Source organism: Anthonomus grandis, chromosome 8 (genome assembly GCF_022605725.1).
Source record: "Anthonomus grandis grandis chromosome 8, icAntGran1.3, whole genome shotgun sequence".
NCBI classification, from domain to species: domain Eukaryota; kingdom Metazoa; phylum Arthropoda; class Insecta; order Coleoptera; family Curculionidae; genus Anthonomus; species Anthonomus grandis.
The window spans coordinates 25,826,315-25,849,146 of record NC_065553.1 but is presented as its reverse complement, the minus strand read 5'-3'; the positions used below and the strand labels follow the sequence as shown (position 1 = coordinate 25,849,146).

General features: G+C 32.9%; 1 protein-coding gene across 1 annotated transcript; it reads right to left on the bottom strand.

The window, feature by feature from the left end:
• Nucleotides 1–3,695: 3,695 nt before the first annotated feature.
• Nucleotides 3,696–20,164, bottom strand: LOC126739123 (piggyBac transposable element-derived protein 1-like). The gene is made up of 2 exons (XM_050444650.1): nt 19,426–20,164; nt 3,696–3,984 (listed from the first exon to the last, which is right to left on the bottom strand). The coding sequence occupies exons 1-2, from the start codon at nt 19,917–19,919 to the stop codon at nt 3,696–3,698; spliced, it is 783 nt and encodes a 260-aa protein (XP_050300607.1). The 5' UTR covers nt 19,920–20,164.
• Nucleotides 20,165–22,832: the final 2,668 nt, after the last annotated feature.

Below are 22,832 nucleotides of genomic sequence, written 5' to 3'. Positions count from 1 at the left end.
CGTTCGCTTATTCTTCTTCTTCTTCTTCTTTTTCTTCTGCTTATTTTTCTTTTCGTTTTATTCCCGCAAACCCGATAAAAACTAGTCAACATCCTGCCACCCAATTAGTTTGACAATTCATCGCGTCCGTAATACGTTAACTGGATTATGACTAACTTGTCCATAACGAACGACATGATCGTGTTATATACAGGGGAAAACGGATAAAAGTGTAGAGTAAGAAACGTATAAAAGGTAAGAGTCGACAAATAATACTAGTGATTTTATTTATTTATTTATTTACACCACATAAACGAATTACAAAATCAAATTATTTAGTGGGAAAAATATCATAATTACAACTTAAAATTAACTATCCAAATACAAAACTAACGTACAATGAATAAAGATAACAATTTATTGAACTTAAACTACAAAGTTTATATTTTTAATATTTCTAATGCTGCAGCTAAATATGTCACACTGGCTCTGCACAGCATTATACAGGGTGTCATTGAAATGGTGTAGAAAAATTCGGGGGTGATAGTACTCCTAAAAATTTTAAAAAAAGATCCTATAACTATAGGGCGGAAAATGCATATTAAGGGAGTTAGGGGCACTGAAAGGGTAAATTTAAAAAACGGTTTTTTGAAATTGTAGGCTTAAAAAACGAGATAAAATTTCGAAAAAAAATCCTCTGCCATAAATTTTGACCCAAAATCAAATGGTGATACTGAAAAATAATTTGGAAAATCGGAAAGGGTAGTTTTTGCAAGGGTAGGGGGTTAATTCGTGAATAACTTTTTTTAGGTTATTTTCTTCGCAACGTGGGTTCATTTTTTAAAAACTACATACTTTTTCCTACAAAAAAGGTACTCTTGTTGCACATCGCCCAGAACGATGGTTTTCGAGAAAATTGAAGGCAAAAAGTTTGCTCTGATGGGCTGCTAACTGGTTAAACAACATAAACTTATGAAAGTTATGGGGTTTCAAAAGTAAACAAGTAGTTATTAAATAATTAATTGAAAAATCTAAATTTCATGATTTTTAAAACATCGTATTGCTTTAAAAAAACGAAATAAACCAATTACCAAAATTCCTTATTAAATGCATACTTATTTGATTCATTAGCCTAGTTTACACCGCGAGTACCAGTATACCGCAGATCACGTATTTTATGCATGATGGTGCACCAGCTCATTTTCATTAGAGGAATCATTTAAACCAAGTTTTTGAGAGGCGTTGGATAGGACGTGGTGGTCCACAAGCTTGGCCAGCAAGATCACCAGATCTTAATCCATTAGATTTCTACTTCTGGGGCCACTTGAAAACTTTGGTTTACTCAGTGCCGATTAATACTGAAGAGCAACTACGTCAACGCATTATCGACTGTTCCAATCAAATTCGTACAACCCCAGGGATATTCCACAGGGTACGCAGATCATGGAGAAGAAGAGCAGATGTCTGCATTGAAATGAATGGTGGTCACTTTGAACATTTACTATGAATGAATTAAGAAATGCATTATTTTAATAAGGAATTTTGGTAATTGGTTTATTTCGTTTTTTAAAGCAATAAGATGTTTTAAAAATCATAAAATTTAGATTTTTCAATAAATTATTTAATAACTACGTGTTTACTTTTGAAACCCCATAACTTTCATAGGTTTATGTTGTTTAACCAGTTAGCAACCCATCAGAGCAAACTTTTTGCCTTCAATTTTCTCGAAAACCATCGTTCTGGGCGATGTGCAACAAGAGTACCTTTTTTGTAGGAAAAAGTATGTAGTTTTTAAAAAATGAACCCACGTTGCGAAAAAAATAACCTAAAAAAAGTTATTCACGAATTAACCCCCTACCCTTGCAAAAACTACCCTTTCCGATTTTCCAAATTATTTTTCAGTATCACCATTTGATTTTGGGTCAAAATTTATGGCAGAGGATTTTTTTTCGAAATTTTATCTCGTTTTTTAAGCCTACAATTTTAAAAAACTGTTTTTTAAATTTACCCTTTCAGTGCCCCTAACTCCCTTAATATGCATTTTCCGCCCTATAGTTATGAGAACTTTTTTTAAAATTTTTAGGAGTACTATCACCCCCCGAATTTTTTTACACCATTTCAATGACACCCTGTATATATCCCCAGCTCTGCGCAAGGGAGAAAATTTAGAAATATTAGTTCTGGCTCTTGTTGAGTAAAAGGTAGGACGATTTCTTGTTAAGACCATTGGAAGGTGAAAGTTTAACATTCCCAACAAGTCTGGTGAGTCGATCAAGTGGTTTACCAATTTATATAAAAACTGCAGATCAGCTGATTTACGTCGAACATTAAGCGGTCGTATGGAAAATCTGTCAAGTAAAGTTTGATGTGAAAAACCGATCTCCGGATACACTTTGTCACATTTAAACCAGAGATATTTCAAAAATTTTCGAAGTTATAAGTGTCGATACAGACTGTCTTTTTTCTTTTTTCAACTGTTTGGTTGAAATATGAAATTCTGCACTAAAAATATTAAATCACAAAAGCTTACAATATGACTTTAAGGAAGAAACAGGAAGTGATTTGAACTCCAACTGCCTGGGAAAAGCTAAAAACGATATTATTTTTGTAGATAATAAGGAATAATGTCCACATCATGTAAGAAACATGACACGACAATGAGCTGGCTGGAAGAAATAGAAATTAAACTTACTGCATGCGAGTAACCAACTGCCTGAATGAAATACAAAATATCTCCAAGAATTTCTCGTTGAGCTTTGAATTTCTTTGAAATGATCTGTAGAGATTTCCATAGATCAAAGGCATGACCAAACCAGTTTGTATGTAAAAAATATTTATACCTTAAAATCGTTATGTGTTTGTTCCAGACTCGGATCCATTTCTAACTTATTCCAGACAGTTGAAATAAGTTTATTGTGTATATATGTATGTATCTATTTAAGGCATCCTCTATTCAAAGCAAACGCTAGTAAGGATATGACACGAGTAAAAAAGTTTAACTATTTGGGGACTTGGTTGTATGAAGACTAATCTTCAGAAAAGAAAAAAACCAAATGCCGAACGAAAAAAGCAAGAAGCTCATTTATGAGAATCAAAAACGTCTTTACGAACTCTGACTTTGACCTTAGTATTAACCTTCGTCTTCCCACGTTAGAAAAGTTACGTAAAGTCTTAAGTGGGGTACATTTGTACCCCATCATGAAAATGATACTACTGATACATTTACATGTTACAAATATACAAATAATTATACAAATACATAAAATAAACTTGTAACTAATCAAATTATAAAAAAACATAGTTAATTTTCTTTGCAATTAACGCACTTCACTTCTTTTACATGGTGTTCCGCGCATACGAAATTTTGACACTCCTTGCAAAGTTGTCTAGATTTGCAATCTCTATTTCGATCACAAAGATAACAACGTCCACTTTTAAGTCTGTCATTTTGGTTTTCAACTGGAGGAGACGCCAAGTCTGGAACAACATCACGCATATACTGCCTTAGCGTCTTGCTCAACCGTCCTGAGTTATTATATCTTCGTACAATATATTCTTTTACCAAAGATTCTCATAACTGAAGCAAAAAATATCGTCGGTCGTCTTTAGATTTTTGGATACTTGATGTCCCATAAAATAAAAGAGCTTAGTGTCACAATATCTAATAATTGGCCAAAAATTGCCATTGGCCATCGATTGCAAATTCTGCGAGCAGACTATTGCTTTACCATTTTATCTGTGGTGTCTACAGCACCCTTTGTATCATTATAATGAAGTATAATATGAGGTTTATTCTTATATTTTTCATCTGCAACAGTATCATCATGATGTTGCGTAGACAATAAAATAACTGCTTTGCCTTTACTAGGTGTATAAGACACAATAGTATGTTCTTTTGTGAATGCAAACATACTAGAAGATTCAGTCCTAAATAATTTGGGTTGCAACTCGTTTGGAATGTATGACTTATTTTTTCTGAGGGTTCCACACAGGGTAAGTTTTTTTCAGCAAGCTTATCTGCCAGTGGTAGACTTGTAAAAAAATGATCAGTGGTTACTCCATATCCTTGTTTGCTTGAAGCTCCTTGGATCAGCAGGATTTTTTTCAGGATATTTTTCATTCCATTGTCTTATTACCCAAGTTACAGTAAAATAAAGAAAACTAATAATACTAATAAATAATATCAAATAAAATTTTAAATAAGGTCAATGAAAAAGGAAACTTACCTCTTCAGCTTTTCTATTCGTTTGAACTACTAATATATTCAATATATTATCTGACATGAATAGTAAAAAAGCTTCAATTTCAGTGGTAATACTTGAACTATACGGAGTAAGACCTTGTTTTTTCTTTATTATATCTTTAGCTCCTCTGCGTGTCTGAGGATAGGGAACTTTTGACCACTGGGTACCATCTTTAGATTTATAAAATAGATTTCCACCGTCTATAGACTCTTGCTGTTCCTGCTCCACAGATGTGCCTTGACTGTTACTATCGCATTCAATATGATCCGACTCCTCGTCATTTATTTCCGGTTCTCCGTCACTTTCCTCATCGTCAGCCAAAATTACGTCAAATTCCCCTATTTCATCATCGGAGTCTTTATATAATAGTCGTTCTAATTCGGCATCACTAAGGCCTTTCGACATTTTTGATTAAATTTTAAAAAAGCGAAATACCACAAAACTCGCAAAACTAACTGCTAAAACAAAACACTTCAATGGCTTTGAAATAAATAAAACAGTAAATAAGTCTGCGCACACTGCAACGATCACTTTAATCAACTAATGGTCTATTTTTAGAAGCAGCGCGCGCCGGATCGAAGTACAAAGCACCGCCAAGCCAGTAGGCGTGCATTCCCACGTGGGGTATAAATGTACCCCAGGCTATTCAAACAACTTTATTTTTGAAAAACCGAGAAAAAAATGTGGTTTATAAGGCAGTAAATATTTACAAAGCTTTTATTAACAGAAAATAACATTCTTCACAAAAATTAAGCTTTTTTTGGGTAAATATGCAAGAAAAGAGATGTATGGGGTACATTTGTACCCCACCCGGGAAGACGAAGGTTAATGTTTAAACAAAATTTTACGTACGTTCCGTACCTGTATGGTATGGAAGACTGAATACTGAAGGTCAGCACAATGAATAGAGTACAAAAATTTGAAATGTATGTCTATCTAAGAATCTTGAAAGTCTCACGAACACCAAGAAAAAGTAAGGAGGACTTGCTGGACAGAATAAAACGCAGTGAAAAATGTTTACCTGGTACGCAATAAAAAGTACCAGTTTCTCCAACTATTAATAAAAGGAAAAATCAAGAAAAGAAAATATCAAACATTGGGTAGGAATAGGAATTGCAGGATAACTAGTTCACACCACCATCAGGAAAACATGGTCCGTCTATTAAGGAGAGCAGCGGAAGAAGAAGATCTGACTATCTCAACATTTTACCTCAAAAATGTAAAATTCTGATATCTTGAAAATTATTCCCTTAATATTTAAGAACTTTTTTTTCGAGCTTTCTGGAAGTGGTTAGGATGGAGTTGTTGCTCGTGTTATACCCGCCAGACAGAAGCGTTACTCGTATTCATATTCTTAGCGACGCCACGTGTGCTATTTGATGGTTCTCGCTGAAGTACCTCTTCTTCAAATTCGACCGTTCTTACGGTTTGAGCAACACCAGTATCATGCATCTTGGTCTTAAACATGCCTGTCTCAGCGAGCCGCCGATGAACCGCAATAAACTGATTGTATCCAGGATGCTGTCGTTCGGGAAAATGTTCATGATACAACCGCGATGCTGCTCGTGCATTGCAGTTTGTTGCTCCGTATGCCAAATGCATATCCGTCAATTCTTGATTGGTAAAGTTTTCCATTAGCAATAAATGTTTAAAAGTTGTAAGCTATAAAATTTTTAAACATGGCATTGAGAATTGACATTGATAAGCGTTGATTTTAAACAATTGTTGTTATAGTATCATGTACAAAAGGTAAAAATAAATGCAGCAGGTCCTATTTAGGTAATTATTGTTTTTTATAAATTTTAACGCGTCTCGGGGCCGTAGTGGCGTAGTGACGCATTTCCGGACATGGGTTTCTATACTCAAATGGATTCTTCTGTTGCACTGAACAACCCCCAGAAGTTTGTTCCCATAGTTCTGAAACACCCTGTATAATGCTGTTCATTTAAGGTCACTTGAAGTTTAAATGTATTTTACGAAATTAATAAATAACTTAAAAAAAATTCTTGGGTTATAGATTTTTAATTGGCACAGTCGTTAGTAGGATTGTCAAAGGTCAATATATTCTATTGATTCTTTTGTTTGTACAATTTATTAGCAATCCAACCATCGGTCGAGAGTAATTCGAGTAATTGGACTATTTGTAAAAATCGCAAGTTAAGAGTGTACTATTTCATGTAAATCCATCGTGAATTTAACTGGATAGTGTCGCAATCGAACCTTCACCTTATTCTAGTTCCGTGTCTTAAAAGTTGGAAATGTTAAATCATAGTCAAGAAAATTTAAAACTTGGTTTAGATATTTTGTTATTAAAAAAACACTTTGCTCTGTGAATAAATATTTAAATTAGAAATTATTAAAATAAATAATAAAATAATATTTTTATTGAGAATATGAATAACATACCAAAAATAATTTAACAATTTTTACCTTTACAGAAACACAGCATGCTTAAGGTCATATTACTGTAGCGTTTTTTCCGTTCGTTAGGTGTGAATTAAAACAAACGAAAATAGTTAACTAATTTATTTAGACACTTTACTACGAAAGCACGATGACTTACGACTACCAGAGATATTTATTTTTGTGTATTTATGTTTACCTATTTAAATTTTCCGCCAATATTTCGAACTTTACTTTACTGAACTGACAACTTATTATTATTGGCGATGCGGCTCCTAATATACTCGGCAGAACGCTGTTCCGAAAGATGCCCGCTTAGCTGGTATTATTCCGAAATGACGGAGAATCAAGTTTCTGGTTCCCTCCATTTTTGAAATCTCATATAAGTACGTTGTTTTGCCTTCCCTAACCCTATAGTTTCCTAAACAGTCTCTTACTATTTAAGAACTGATGATATGTTAGCTCTACTGATCTAACTAATCATCAGTAGCTTAGTACAGTATCAGTAGCTGATGACCTATCAGTAGAAATATATAGCGGCATAGCCTTGGCTTTCGGTGGAGATATCAATGTTTTGCTTGAGAGACTGTCTGTCTGTCCAGGATTAATTGAGCATATCTTTCTAGAGCATATATTTCTGCTTGAAAGACGCCCAGTGACACCGAGTATTTGGTGCAAGATCGGAATACTCTAGTTCCTGTTTCTTTTTTGGTTTTTGAACGATCCATATGATTCCAATCGAATACCATTTGATGGTATTCAATTTAAGTGACTAGGTCACTTTTTCGTTTTTCCAGTCACTTTTGATATTAATTTTTGTGGTGAAATTCCTCACAAAGCGATATCCCCTAGTTATATCGTCCCTGAGAAAATCGGACAGGGGAATAGATTTTATTTGAAATGTTCAGGTTCCCTGATCAACATTTTTGCTGTTCGTTCTATCCATGGCTAATCTAAACATTGCCCTTTAAGCAGCTTTCCGTACCATATAAAGAGGTTCTAGGTCAACTATACCCTTCAGTAGTTCAGTGCTACGCACGTAATGCATACGCATGCGAGTCCTTGCGCTTTATCAAGTTTACGCATTACTGTGCTTAACTTTGTTAAGTCATTCCACACCACTGCCCCGTAGTTGATTATGGGTTTTACTATCACAGTGTACATCCATCGCAGTATTTTGATGGAACATCCCCAGTTTTCACGCTAGATTGCTACGCATCGTAATGGCTTATGGCAAAAATTACAGTAAATGGTTTACATTACCAAATATTTTACCTCATTCATGAATGGTACTGATACTGATACTCTATCCCATTTTGAGTACTTTTGCGAGGCTTCTTCGTTATCTTTAACGTTAACGGGATGCGATTTTCGCGACAATGTGCTACTTTTTCGTGGAACTCCCGGCCGTTATCCTTCAACTTATCGAAAAGGTAAAATAATATTTTTACAAAATATTAATTTACTTATAGGCCATTTTGTAAATGTTAAGTCTAAAACAAAGCTAACTAGGTTGCCTAGAAGTAATAATTCGTTGTTGGATTTTATACAGGGTGTTTCAGAACTATGGGATCAAACTTCTAGGGGTTGTTCAGTGCAACAGTATCCATTTGAGTATAGGAACCCATGTCCGGAAATGTGTCACTACGCCACTACGGCCCTAAGATGCGTATGAATTTAGAACAATATTAATTACCTAAATAGGATCTGATACATTTATTTTTACCTTTTGTATATGATACCATCACAATTATTCAAAATGTCTTCCTCCAACCTCAATACACCGATTTAAACGCCGCACATGATTTCGGCGGACTACACTAAAAACTTGATCCTCGTTTTGAATGATTTTAAATGCCGCTGTTATTCGTCCAATTAAGTCTAGCTCTGATTCTACTGGAGTTTCGTAGACTAAAGACTTTACATGTCCCCATAAGAAAAAATCGAGCGACGTTAAATCGGGTGACCTAGGAGGCCAAGAAACTGCTCCACCTCTGGCAATCCAACGGTGCCCAAACCGCTGAGCCAAATACTCGCGTACTTGTACAGCAAAGTAAGCCGGCGCTCCATCATGCTGAAACCACATTTGCTGTCTAACATTTAGTGGAACATTTTCAAGGAGTTCTGGGAGAACTTCCTCCAAGAAACGCAGATAAATAAGTCCTGTTAACCGTTCCGGTAAAGGGTATGGCCCAATTAAATAATCATCAATAATGCCTGCCCATACGTTGACAGACCAACGATTCTAATGTTTTCTTGGAAAAATTGCATAAGGATTTTCTTCGTCCCAAACATGGCTATTCCTACTATTAAAAATACCGTCTCTTGTGAAAGAGGCTTCATCGGTCCACAAAACATATCGTAAAAATTTGGTTGTGCAATGATGTGATCCAGAAGCCATCGACAAAATTGAACTCTAGGATGATAATCGGCTGCAGTCATACCTTGAACTTTCTGGAAGTGGTAAGGATGGAGTTGTTGCTCGTGTAGTACCCGCCAGACAGAAGCGTTACTCGTATTCATATTCTTAGCGACGTCACGTGTGCTATTTGATGGTTCATCGGCAACTCGCTGAAGCACCTCTTCTTCAAATTCGACCGTTCTTACGGTTCGAGCAACATCAATATCATGCATCTTGGTCTTAACATGCCTGTCTCAGCGAGCCGCCGATGAACCGCAATAAACTTTTTGTATCCAGGATGCTATTGTTCGGGATAATGTTCATGATACAACCGCGATGCTGCTCGTGCATTGCAGTTTGTTGCTCCGTATGCCAAATGCATATCCGCCAATTCTTGATTGGTAAAGTTTTCATTAGCAATAAATGTTTAAAAGTTGTAAACTATAAAATTTTTAAATATGACATTGAGAATTGAAATTGATAAGCGTTGATTTTAAACAATTGTTGTTATGGTATCATGTACAAAAGGTAAAAATAAATGCAGCAGATCCTATTTAGGTAATTAATATTTTTTATAAATTTTAACGCGTCTTAGGGCCGTAGTGGCGTAGTGACGCATTTCCGGACATGGGTTCCTATACTCAAATGGATTCTTCTGTTGCACTGAACAACCCTTAGAAGTTTGATCCCATAGTTCGGAAACACCCTGTATGTATAGAAAACATTATGTTTACAATATCAATACAATACTTAAAAACATATTTCTAAATGAATTTACTTCTCCAACCGAGGAAGTAGGTATCAACAGATTTATGGAAAAATCTTGTGCGTGAAAATTGATCTACGAGAAATAACACCAGACAGCTCCTGTGTCATCCAACTACTAGAAAATAAAAGTTAAAGTACCTATCAACAATTAGAGGTCAAGATCTCAAAACCAATATATTTAATCAGCTGGACTCTTGAAACAAATATGCAGTCATTAAACCCAATGAAGGAACCCAGCCTGTAGAACGTCAAAATTAAGACCAATCTATAAAATTTATTGATTCTTTTATTTTAATGGTACCCGTCGATTGTCAAAACACACGCAATCAAGAGGTAGTTCCGTTATTATCCATTATCCATTATATATCCATTATTTAAAAGAAAACCACCCTGTCCTGCCCACACTCAACTTCATTCACTGATGGACATCAAATTGGGTAGACTGGATAAACTGCGAGTTAGATCATCCACAACCATCCAAAGCTTGGAACGAAAAAATAATTCGCCTAATCAGAATATACGAGTAGAAATAATGTTGCCATCGACTACCTAATCCACAAAAGAAAAAAGCCACCCCAATGATGAGCCATCTATATAATTACCCCGTCAAGCCCTGGAGTTGAATGTATGAGGAGAGTTATTTTGTTACTTGTGTTATAGTGTTTTACTCTGTTATTTTCGATTGGCTTGCACGCGCTTTTTTTTACAAAACATATTTTAGACTCAAAATTGCTAAATAGGGTAATAATAAACATCAAATTACATCATAATTTAACCGAAACTTGGTACGGTTATCAAGCTCCCATTGATAAAGCTTGAAAGTGGACCACTCTTTACAAAAACCAAGACTAAATGACTCGTGTATATATAATGACCAGACCAATTCGGACGTATCCAATGATAAAATTAACAAAAACAAAAGCAAAAGAAGACTAATGAACAAACAGAGGAGAACTGCTCAAACCGAAAGTACACTTAATATATGTCAATAAATTATGATAAAACTGAAAAAACCGCTGCCCGATCGGTTCAATTAGCCGCTTCTTATTTAAATAATTGGCTACCGTAAGTCGCTTTTTCCATTTTTTTAAACCAGATTTGCCCAAAAGCAGCGGCAGGCACGTCGTCGACGAGATTCGGATCTTTAACCGTCAAAAATTCGTTTCGGAGATTTATGTTCACATCACCTTAACGAACGATCGAAATTTTTGAATTTAAACCGGAATCCTTTATAATAAACCTTCAATAAACATAATTACGTTAATCACATTGTTATAGTAAGCTTTATAATCATAATTAATAGATTATTAACAATTATATTTTTAAAGATGATCTCCTAACAATATAATATACCGGAACACATGCAATTTATTTTATTTAACATAAACATGGCGCATTCGTGCAGATTATTTCTTGTTTTCAATAGCCACGGTCATTTCCTGTTAAACTAAAAAGGCCAATCAGTTTCATCGGTAAATTTAATTAATTTTAATAAGTGCAAGCGGGGTCTGCCATGTTTCTTGGGATCTTCTTTCTTTTTCACTGCAAAATGCTATACATTATAAATTAATAAAATTGCACGTATTCTACATATAGTCCAATAATCAATAAGTAGGTTCTTAATACGACACAGGAGTACTCTAGCGTTCACCAGACATCCAGGTCAATAACAGAGGCACATGATAGATTTTTGCACTTGCAAACTTTGAAAAAACGTCCAACAACAGCTAGAAACTTACAAAATCAGCTGACACGAGCTCATCAGATAAAGATTAACGATCAGGCAGTTAGAAACAGACTGAGAGAAAATAATTTAGGATTAAGAAGAATAGCAACTGGTCCACGGCTTAGCAGGCAACACCGTGGTGCCAGATTACCATTTTCCAGAGAAAACATCAATTAGACCGCTGATGACTGGAGGGCTGTATTATTCTCTAACGAATAAAGATTTACTCTCTCAATAAGTAAAAGTATAAGACCTAAAACCAGATTCCAACAACCCAATATTCATCAGTTAGATACTCTTGCTGGAGAAGGTGTTATGGTTTGTGTGCTCGTACTGATCTCCATATCTTTCAACAAGGTTAAATGCTAAAAAATATATTACCGACTTTTGCAAGAGTATGTTATCCCTTTTGCATCATTTGTTGGTAATATTAATGCTTGATATAGCTCGACCACACACAGCTTGCATAGTAGGGAGGTTGTTGCAAGATGCGGCTATTTATGTAATGGATTGGCAAGCTAAATCGCAAGACTTCACTAGATACCCTGAAACAGTTGTCTGAAGCGCTTACAGAAGAATGGAATGATAATTCTAAAGAGTATATCTATAATCTAATTATAAGTAAGCAAAGACCTTACAGCGCAGTTATAAAAACAAAATGCAGCCATACTAAATATGAATTTATTTTATTTTATTGGGAGCTTTCTTTGTTATAGAAAGAATAGTTGATTTTTCTTTTTAGTTTTCGTCAAATTAAACACTTAAAATAAAGGGCAATAATTATTTTAAGTAGTGTATTATCGAAATTTAAATATTTTTTGCTACTAAGCATATGGGCTCGACATTTTGAAATTTTGATTTATCATGTCCAAGTTTTACCTAATCATTTCAATATTTAAAATTTCGCTTTAAAATCTCGAAAATTTGCATTCTGAACTTTTATAAAAATTTGAAATTTTTTTACTAGTAATGTAAAATTTTACACTAAAATATTTAATATAAAATTAAATATAACTTACTTCAGTGTAAAATTTGACATTTTAGTTATAAAAAAATTATACTATATTTTCCAGTTTAATTTTCTTAAATATCATGATATTAAAAAAAAATTTAATTACAAAATTTAAATTAAATATTTTTTACCCCAAAAATTGGGTTTAAGTACCTCGAAATTTTAGACTTGTTTCTAGCCATCTCAAAATTTTGCGCTAAAGTTTTAAAATATTGACCTGTTTTATCGACATTTCCAAAGTTTTTAGGTCATTACATCGAAATTTAAAAATTTTGTAAATACTGAGCTTAAATAACTCGAAATTATTATATAACCATCTCGAATTTATACCAAAAAAATTGTTTAATTTTGACCTATCGTGATATTTTACAATTTTAATTTATAACCTCAACATTTTTAAACAATAATAGATACAATATACAATACAATACAATTTGCTTTAATAATTTGATTTTTTTTTTCTAAAAATTTAACATTTTTTTTAATTATAACTGCCTTTAAGTACCTCCAAATATTAGATTTTTCTTAAACCATCTTGAAATTTAACCCTAAAATGTTTAAATTCTGACTTATTCTCTTAAAATTTTATAAGTATAAGCGATTACTTTAAAATTTAAAACCAATATTTTATCCAAAAATCTAACATTTTTGCGATATTTACCAATTTTTATTAATTATTGCATTTAGATAACTCGAAATGTACACTTTTTACATTCTTTCAATTATGACATTTTGACCTTTTATCTTGGTCTTAAATTTTTATCCCAAAATTTTAAAATTTTATTTAACCATATATCATTTAAACGTCGAAATTTCGACTTATCATGTCAAAATTACAGCAAATCATTTCTATATTTTAAAATTTCAAGTTATTTCTAAAATCTAAGGTTTTGTTTTACTATCTCGGCCTAAATTTTGCCCCAACATTTTGAATTATTACCGAAATTTCGCTATTAAGCGTATTGCCCCGAAATTTTAAAATTTCTTTAAACAATCTTAAAATTTTAGCCCTAAATCTTGAAATTTTGACTTAATATTTAAAAAATTGAATCTATTTTAAAAATTGAAAATATTTTTTTGAAATTCGACAATTTTTTGTTGTTTCTTAATACGTTGACTGCCAAGAAAAATTTGCTATTATGTCACTAGCGCCTGTTTTATACTTATCTTTAAATTTTTTGATTTGTTTACAACTCTATTATGATATCTAAAACATGTTTAAAATTTGAGTTAGTCAACCTAAACTGAGTTAACTTCTGAAAATAACTGGACTGCGAAGGTCTTATACACCCTTATGGGTTAATTTTCTTAGACGATAGTATAGCAGATAGAAACTATGAACCCACTGATAATGAATCATCTAGAAGTTCCGATATAATTTCCACCAGCTCTCTATTTATCTGCTAATTCTGGCACAAATTCTCCACTGCCAGGAAGTAGTGCTGCCTGCCTTTGTGCCTACATAAAACACAGATACAGAAGGCGATTTAGCTGATAATATGATATGGAGTAGTTGATAGCTGATAATAGTATATGGAATTCCAGTAGGTAGACAACCAGTTTTATTACACAAAACCAACTGGTACTGAACTCCATCAGCTTTTGTGCGAAGAGCCTCTTAAATTGTTCTATTTTTTTCTGGTTGATAATATTTTTTTCCAATTCATTGCTGACTTAATGAATCTTTAAGCCATGCAAGTTATTACAAATGAGGCAAATATAAGAAGCAAATCGAGGTTACATAACTGATTACCCAAAAACAAAAATGAAAACCAAGAAAGTTTTTGGCTTGCTTTCTTATATGGTTATTGTAAAAATGCTTAATATACAAGCCTACTAAGCGGAAAATCTATGGCTCTCAAAGTTATGACACGTATGAGATTTGAGCTGTTACTACGCATATGGCACTTTGCAGATAATCAGGATAATCCAGAAAATTACAGGCTCCACAAGATTTAACCTTTGATTAACAAAAGTTAAAATTTTGAACAAAATAGTTAAACATTTTAAATCATCATATAAACCTTACAAAACTTGTTGCATTGATGAATCTTTTATTCCATTTAGGGGTAGATTGATAATGCGTATGGAATCCAAGTATTTAAGTTGTGCAGCAAAATAGGCTATACCTACAACTTGAAACATTGTTAGATAGGCAAACGTATTTGATAGGGACATTGGGTAAAAACAGACGAGGCCTTCCAAAAGATCTGGTAAACAAAAACTTAAATCTGGAGAAATAGCCTTTCTCAAAAACGACGATGATGTCACAGTAATTTTATGAAATAATAAATGCAACGTTTTAGTTCTTCTTACAAAACATAGCAACACAACAGTAGATACGACAAATCGCAGACACAAAAAAACTGTAACGAAGTCTGAAGCCATTGTAGAATATAATGCAGAAAAGTCGTCGGTCGATATATCTGATCAAATGACAGCTTACCAGATGCCTTTGCGTAGAACTTTTAAATGGTACCGTAAGTTAGCCGTGGAGATGATGATGAATACTGTGATGGTCAATGCATGGATTATGTATAAGGAAAGTGTGGATGTCACAGTTCCCTTACTTCCAGTTTTGAGAAGCTGTCAAATATAAGTTATGTGAAGCCAGGATCCTTGAGAGAAACCAGATGCAGAGATTACTCCAAAAAGAAAACGCCAAAAGCACGAATGAACAAAAGTGACTATAAAAAAAACGAAGACCTTGCAGTAAATGCTATAAAAAACTTAGAACCAAAAAAGAATGAAACGAAGCACGAAAACTTACTGGAGTACGTTTTTATTGTAAAGGCTGTGATGGTGAATCATTTTTCTGCTTCAAATGATTCAATAAAGTTCATAGATTTTTAAATCCATAGATAGATTTTTTTATTACGTTTGTTCATATATTATTATTGTAAACTACTGGTTTTTGTTCCAGATTATTTAAAAAAGAAACATATATATTAAGTAAAATATTCTTGTTTCTCTAATCTTCCATATCTAGAAATCAAATATGCAAAATAATAAGATCATCTCGAGTTTGTCATATTTTAAATAAACTATGTTCCAGCTATACTCAGGCGTTAACTCGGTCTATCACTAGCCCTAAACCAATATAAAATAAAACAGTTGGCATAGGAATATTGAATATTTTGCTTGGTGCTATAGATAGCGTTAGCGAACGTGACAAATATTCTTCTCAGTTTTATAAACCATGGTGGCGAATAAAACTAATAAATTTTTGGTCGTATAGACCGAGTTGGCAGCGAACGTGTTAAAGTTGCGTTTAAACATCTCGGAATTCTTTTTTTTTCCGTCTCGAAATTTTACCCTTTTTTTTGATATTTAGCTTTTATTTTATCCAATCGTTTCAACATTTCGATCAAATAACCTGACATTTAAATTTCAAATTCTGACCTGGACATTTAAATCTGGTATGTTTTCAATTTTAAATTATTTTGGTAAAAAATTTTACCTTTATTTCATATTTTATTTAAAATTTTAAAATGTCGGCTTATTATTATTAGAAAAAGATATTTTAAAATTTCAAGATATTATTACCACGAAATTTAAAATATTTTCTTGAAATTTGAAAATGTTTATGTTATTACTGCCTTTAATAATTCAAAATTTTCTTTTCTAGAAAAAGATTCTTGTCTAACCATCGCGAAATTTTACTGTTTAAATTTAAAAATGCTTAAAATTTAAGAGTAAGGCCTATTGTCTTATGGTTATAAATTTTTAACACTCTACAGGGTGTCCCGTAATTAATTGGACATAGGGTTGATGTAGGATACCTGACATAAAAATAAACCGTTTCTGCTCAATATCGCTTAGCAAAATGTTATTGGTTGTCGTTCTATAGGGTGTTAAAACTATTTTTTTACCAAACATTTATTAAAATATTTTGGAATTTACTGGACAGATTAACCTAAAATTTGGCGTACTCTTATTATTTGGGATGAGGAACACAAATATGATATCTATTTCGCTATTGCCACTAGATGGCGTCACATACAACAACATTGAGTGATTAAAATGGTCATAACTTTTTTGACCTACCTGTACGCACATTTACGAGTGAAAATAATCAAACAGCATTTAATTCTAGTCAAAAAAGAAATACTTCTTTGATCTCCAAAAAGTAGACCGTGTATAAAAATTAGTTTTAACACCCTGTAGAACGACAACCAATAACATTTTGCTAAGCGATATTGAGCAGAAACGGTTTATTTTCATGTCAGGTATCCTACATTAACCTATGTTCAATTAATTACGGCACACCCTGTATAACTATCACTATTTTTAAAATGGATATTTTGCCCCCAAAATTAGGCTTCTGCTGCTGGAAATTTGATATTTTTTGTTATTATTTATTACGTTCCATGAACTCAAAATGTTAAATTTTTTTCTTAACATCTCAAAGTTTTACCCTAAAATTTTAAAATTTCGACTTAGTATCTTAATAGTTTTAAAGATTTAAAGATGACATTTTTGCCTAGACATTGAAATTGTTTTTTCGAAATTTGAATTTTTTTTTTATCTTTATTACATTTAAGTACCTTTAAATTTAAAACCAATATTTTGCCTAATGGGTATATAGCTTTACCCAGCTGTAGATTAAGTTTTCTGTATAGAGGATCTTAATACAAATTTGTTAAATTTTCAGAACCCATTTACCACATTTTTCAAAACCTAGATTAATAAATTGAAGAACTCACAAGAGTAATGCAAATAAGTACAATAAATTTAAGTATTTAAGCATTTGTAGTATTAAGTAAGGTTATGTTACATCCTTCTAATATGTTTTACCATAAAATGATATGCTCTACGTATGTTTAATAAATCAAACGGAATAGAATATTTGCAAAAATTAAAAAAAAATATTTTGACTAAGGTTTGGAGGATGAAGAGGTTGGAGTTTGGTAATTCATTTTTTATAAATAAAATAAAACATTAATTTAAGATTTTCTCTTAGATCCCAACGAAATAAATAACTTTTTTATTTTTCTTGCTCAAGCCAATGCATACTGTTAGGACAACGTGTCTTATAAGCATTTTCTTGGGAATATCTTCAATTTTCGTTTAACACTTTGGCTACCAGACCCTTTTTAGGATGTCTACTAACCTATGCCATATGTATCACCGGTGATCCAACATATTGGTTCACTTATGTGTATCACCAGTGACATACCGCATTACAAAATTTAATGAGTAATAAATGTTGCTGGTATTTAAGAGTAGGCAAACTTACAGCTGCAGCAACGGGATACAAATGAACCAAGCAACGTTTATTTTAACCAATTATCACCGATGATTCATATTAGTGAAGTTATAAACATTTTAATAAAACAACGGTAAAATGTGCATTTTATGCCTTTTATATTAAATAAAACTCACAAACAAAACATAAAATAAATAATTAATAACTGATAAACGTAACATTAATATTAATTACTAACACAAGACAACATAAATTCACAAAATGTATAATTATTAATTAAAAAGCCTTAACATTATTAATATTAATTATTAACACAAAATTAATAAACGTAAACTTAGTGTCATTCTTGGAAACATTCCAAACATAATGCCGGTGAATTTGGATATTCGCTGCAGAAAATGGATAGCAGTTTTGCTTTTTTTGATGCCAATTTGGAATGTTTAACGACGGCGCATTCTTTATCGTAACATCCAGTACAACGTTTTTTCTTTTTTCTGTTATCCTTTGTTTTTTCAGTTATTTGTTTTAATAAGTGTTTTGTTATTAATTACAGACGTTCCTAATAGATATTGGAATGCCACCTTATGGTACCATCTGATGGATCTACGCAAAACTGAAAATTAAGAAGCCCATCGATCTGTTGTAATATAAAATTGCTTCTGGCTTGTAAATATTCTGACCTTTACGATTTTTTTTATTGGTGTCTATAATATTAAGTGTATGCCTAGTAGTTATAAACCTTACAGATCGCTTATCTTTCCAGTTTTCCACGAATTAATGACAACCATGTCATTAATTTCTTTTCCTTTAATATCACCCTTTTTCATTTTGTTTTCGTCAAAAATATCCTTTGGAACACCTTTTACATATTTTCTCAACGTTCCTACGTTGTGAGTTTTTCTTTGTAGCAAAATATTTTCTAATTCAATATTATTGTAATAATTATTAACTAATGTGCGTCCACAATCAAGGTAATCCTTCATTAACCTTCGTCTTCCCACGTTAGAAAAGTTACGTAAAGTCCCAAGTGGAGTGCATTTGTACCCCATCATAAAAATGATACTACTGATACATTTACATGTTTTTAATTATACAAATACATAAAATAAACTTGTAACTAATTAAATTATCAAAAAAAACATAGTTAATTTTTTTTGCACTTAACACACTTCACTTCTTTTACATGGTGTTCCGCGCATACAAAATTTTGACACTCCTTGCAAGTTAGATTTGCGATCTGTATTTCGATCACAGAGATAAACAACGTCCACTTTTAAGTCTTTCATTTTGGTTTTCAACTGGAGGAGACGCCAAGTCTGGAACAACATCGCGCATATACTGCCTTAGCGTCTTGCTCAAGCGTCCTGAGTTATTATATCTTCGTACAATATATTCTTTTATCAAAGATTCTTCTAACTAAAGCAAAAAATATCGTCGGTCGTCCTTAGATTTTTTGATTTTTGGATACTTGATGTCCCATAAAATAAAAGAGTTTAGTGCCGCAATATCTAATAATTGTTCCGTAGACAATAAAATAACTGCTTTGCCTTTGCTAGGTGTATAAGACATAATAGTATGTTCTTTTGTGAATGCAAACATACTAGAAAATTCAGGCCTAAATAATTTGAGTTGCAACTCGTTTGGAATGTATGACTTATTTTTTTTTTGAGGTAAGTTTTTTTTTCAGCAAGCTTATCTGCCAGTGGTAGACTTGTAAAAAAATTATCACTGGTTACTCCATATCCAGTGCCAAGGGGTTCAACAAGATCCAGAAGCACTCTCTCACCCTGATTTTTTTCTGGTTTGTTATTTATTTTACCAAGATAAACCTGTAAATTTATACTGTACGAATTTTTACTATCTGCCATTGCCCAAATTTTAAGGCCATATTTATCGGGCTTACTTTTCATGTAAACTTGAAAAGGACATCTCCCTCTGAAGGAAACAAGTTGCTCATCTATAGTAACATGTGATCCAGGTGAATAGGCCATGATACAATTCTGAACAAACAAATCAAAAATTTCTTTAATTGGCGCCAATTTATCGTTTATCTTACGCTGAGGTCTAGTAGAAAAGTCGTCAAATCGAATAAATGCTGTAAGCAACTGAAATCGATTACGTGACATACTTGCCGGAATAATAGGCCTGACATATTTCTTATCTGTACACCATAACATTTTTTGGGGCTCCTTGGTTGCTTGAAGCGCTCCTTGGATCAGCAGGATTCCTAGGTACGCCTTGATTTCCGTAGAATCGGTAAGCTGCCAAGTTCGTTGCAATTTATGTGAATATTTTTCATTCCATTGTCTTATTACCTATAACAAAATAATTCTTAATAAGTAACAGTAAAATAAAGAAAACTAATAATACTAATAAATAATATTAATTAAAATTTTAAATAAGGTCAATGAAAAAGGAAACTTGCCTCTTCAGCTTTTCTATTCGTTTGACCTACTAATATATTCAATATATTGTCTGACATGAACAGTAAAAAAGCTTCAATTTCAGTGGTAAAGTTTGAACTATACGGAGTAAGACCTTGTTTATTCTTTATTATATCTTTAGCTCCTCTGCGTGTCTAAAGATAGGGAACTTTAGACCACTCGGTACCGTCTTTAGATTTATAAAATAGATTTCCACCATCCATAGACTCTTGCTGTTCCTGCTCCACAGAAGTGCCTTGACTGTCACTATCGCATTCAATAAGATCCGACTCCTCGTTATTTATTTCCGGTTCCCCGTCAGTTTCCTCATCGCCAGACAAAATTACGTCAAACTCCCCTATTTCATCATCGGAGTCTGCATGTAATAGCCGTTCTAATTCGGCATCACTAAGGCCTTTCGACATTTTTGATTAAATTTTAAAAAAGCGAAATACCACTAAACTCGCAAAACTAACTGCTAAAACAAAAGACTTCAATGGCTTTGAAATAAATAAAACAGTAAATAAGTCTGCGCACACTGCAACGATCACTCTAATCAACTAATGGTCTATTTTTAGAAGCAGCGCGCGCCGGATCGAAGTACAAAGCACCGCCAAGCCAATAGGCGTGCATTCCCACGTGGGGTATAAATGTACCCCAGGCTATTCAAACAACTTTATTTTTAAAAAACCGAGAAAAAAATGTGGTTTAAAAGGCAGTAAATATTTACAAAGCTTTTATTAACAGAAAATAAAATTCTTCACAAAAAATGAGCTTTTTTTGGGCAAATATGCAAGAAAAGAGATGTATGTACATTTGTACTCCACTCGGGAAGTCGAAGGTTAAATTTAGGATGACCATATTGCTATTTCGTCCTGCCGCTGTTGCCGTATCATTTTTTCCTCTATAGATCATCGTTACGTAAGTATAACCAGAGTCGTCGCATAACTTAAGAACTTTTACTCCATACTCCACGATGCCTTTCCTGGAATATACTGCTTAAATACCAATCGACCACGGAATGGGACCATTGATTCGTCAATAGATACGACCTCGTCCGGTTCTCTAAGCTGCTTAAAAATTTTATTTAGTGCATCTGTAAGAGGTCTAATTTTATACAGGCGGTCTTCCTTATTTGCTAATTCGTATAAATCTTAAAATGTCCTGGAACCTATTTCTTGGCATAATATAGCGAACAAAACAATTTTATCGCTACAAAAATTTACGCGACCAGTAATCTGCTATTTTTGGATATTTTACAAGACCCATAAACATCATAATAGCAAAAAATCTCTCAGTTTCCTGGACGGAAACATGTTTGTTTTGTAGCCTTTTTATTTGTTTCAGTAATTATTAATTGTAAAATATTAGAATCCACTACCAATCTAAGAATATCTAAAAGGTCTTAAATTAGCAGGAATATGGATCTTGCCTGAACCCGTAAAAGCCAATCGTAAAATTATCATTTTGACTATTTTCAACATTTTGTTCTAAAATTATTACATATGATTTGTTAAAAAGCAATGTCTTTATTAAAATTCAGATTCAGATTCCAATTTATTATACCATTGAAGTAGTTTTTCTCCTTCCTTTGTGTCCATTTCTCATAAAATTAAACACGCACCTACACCTTAAGTTAAATTAAACAAGACCATATACATCTAAACACGTGTGTTCCTTATTTAGGGATTACCTATGTACCATGTGAATCACCGGTGATCAACCGACAAACCAATCAGAAATCGGTATATAAACTTTATTTAAGATAAAAGATAAGAGTCGACATCTGCAAACAAAAAACTGTACTCGGTACTCTGTACTCTGTACTGTATCATCGGTGACTCGTATGATAGCCAAAGTATAGTATAAGTATTTTGGCTGCAGTCTCTAACATTATTAAATAAATTTGTTACAACTAGATGTCTAATTATTTTATATCTAATAACATACCTAATACCAAATACGTGGTTTTAGAAAACATTCAGTACTTCTTAATGTAACTAACGATATACTTAGAGCCTGAGATAAAAATATGCATACTAGTATCTAGTATACTAGTATATTAGTAATGTTGTATAGTAGCGTAATGGTGTTGTTGGATTTTTCTAGGGCGATTGACATTATCAACCATCATGGTTGTTGTGTGCAAAGCTTTAAACCTACGCTTTTGATATTGGTTCATGTTTTCTCTTAAAATTATATATTTATGATATAAAATATTTTCCAGTATAAAAATATAAAGAAATAAATTTATTCGTTATTTCTCAATAGCCTTTTAAATTTGTCATTATTTCGAAACGACTACGTCGACGTCTTGAGAAACTTGCACTTAAAACGCAACCACCAGAATCGGTGTGTATTGGCCCTTAAGGATTTCCAAAGGGCCAGTGGGAGTGTGAGGGGGGTTTCCTAATGTACTTTCCATGTAAGCCTCCCGGTTTCGTCACCTATACATGTGTCTTACACCCCCGTCGCCTTGCTATGTAGTATTCCTCGTGTAACTCGCGTTGTATCGACGTGTTACTACATCCCCCCAGCAGGAGATTTTCGGAATTTTAAAATGGAGTATTGGAGCATATTTTGTTTGAAAATTGGGATATTTAAAAATAAAACTAATATCCTCTATATGTTTAATTCTAATACATTATGCATGAATTGTAGGAATAT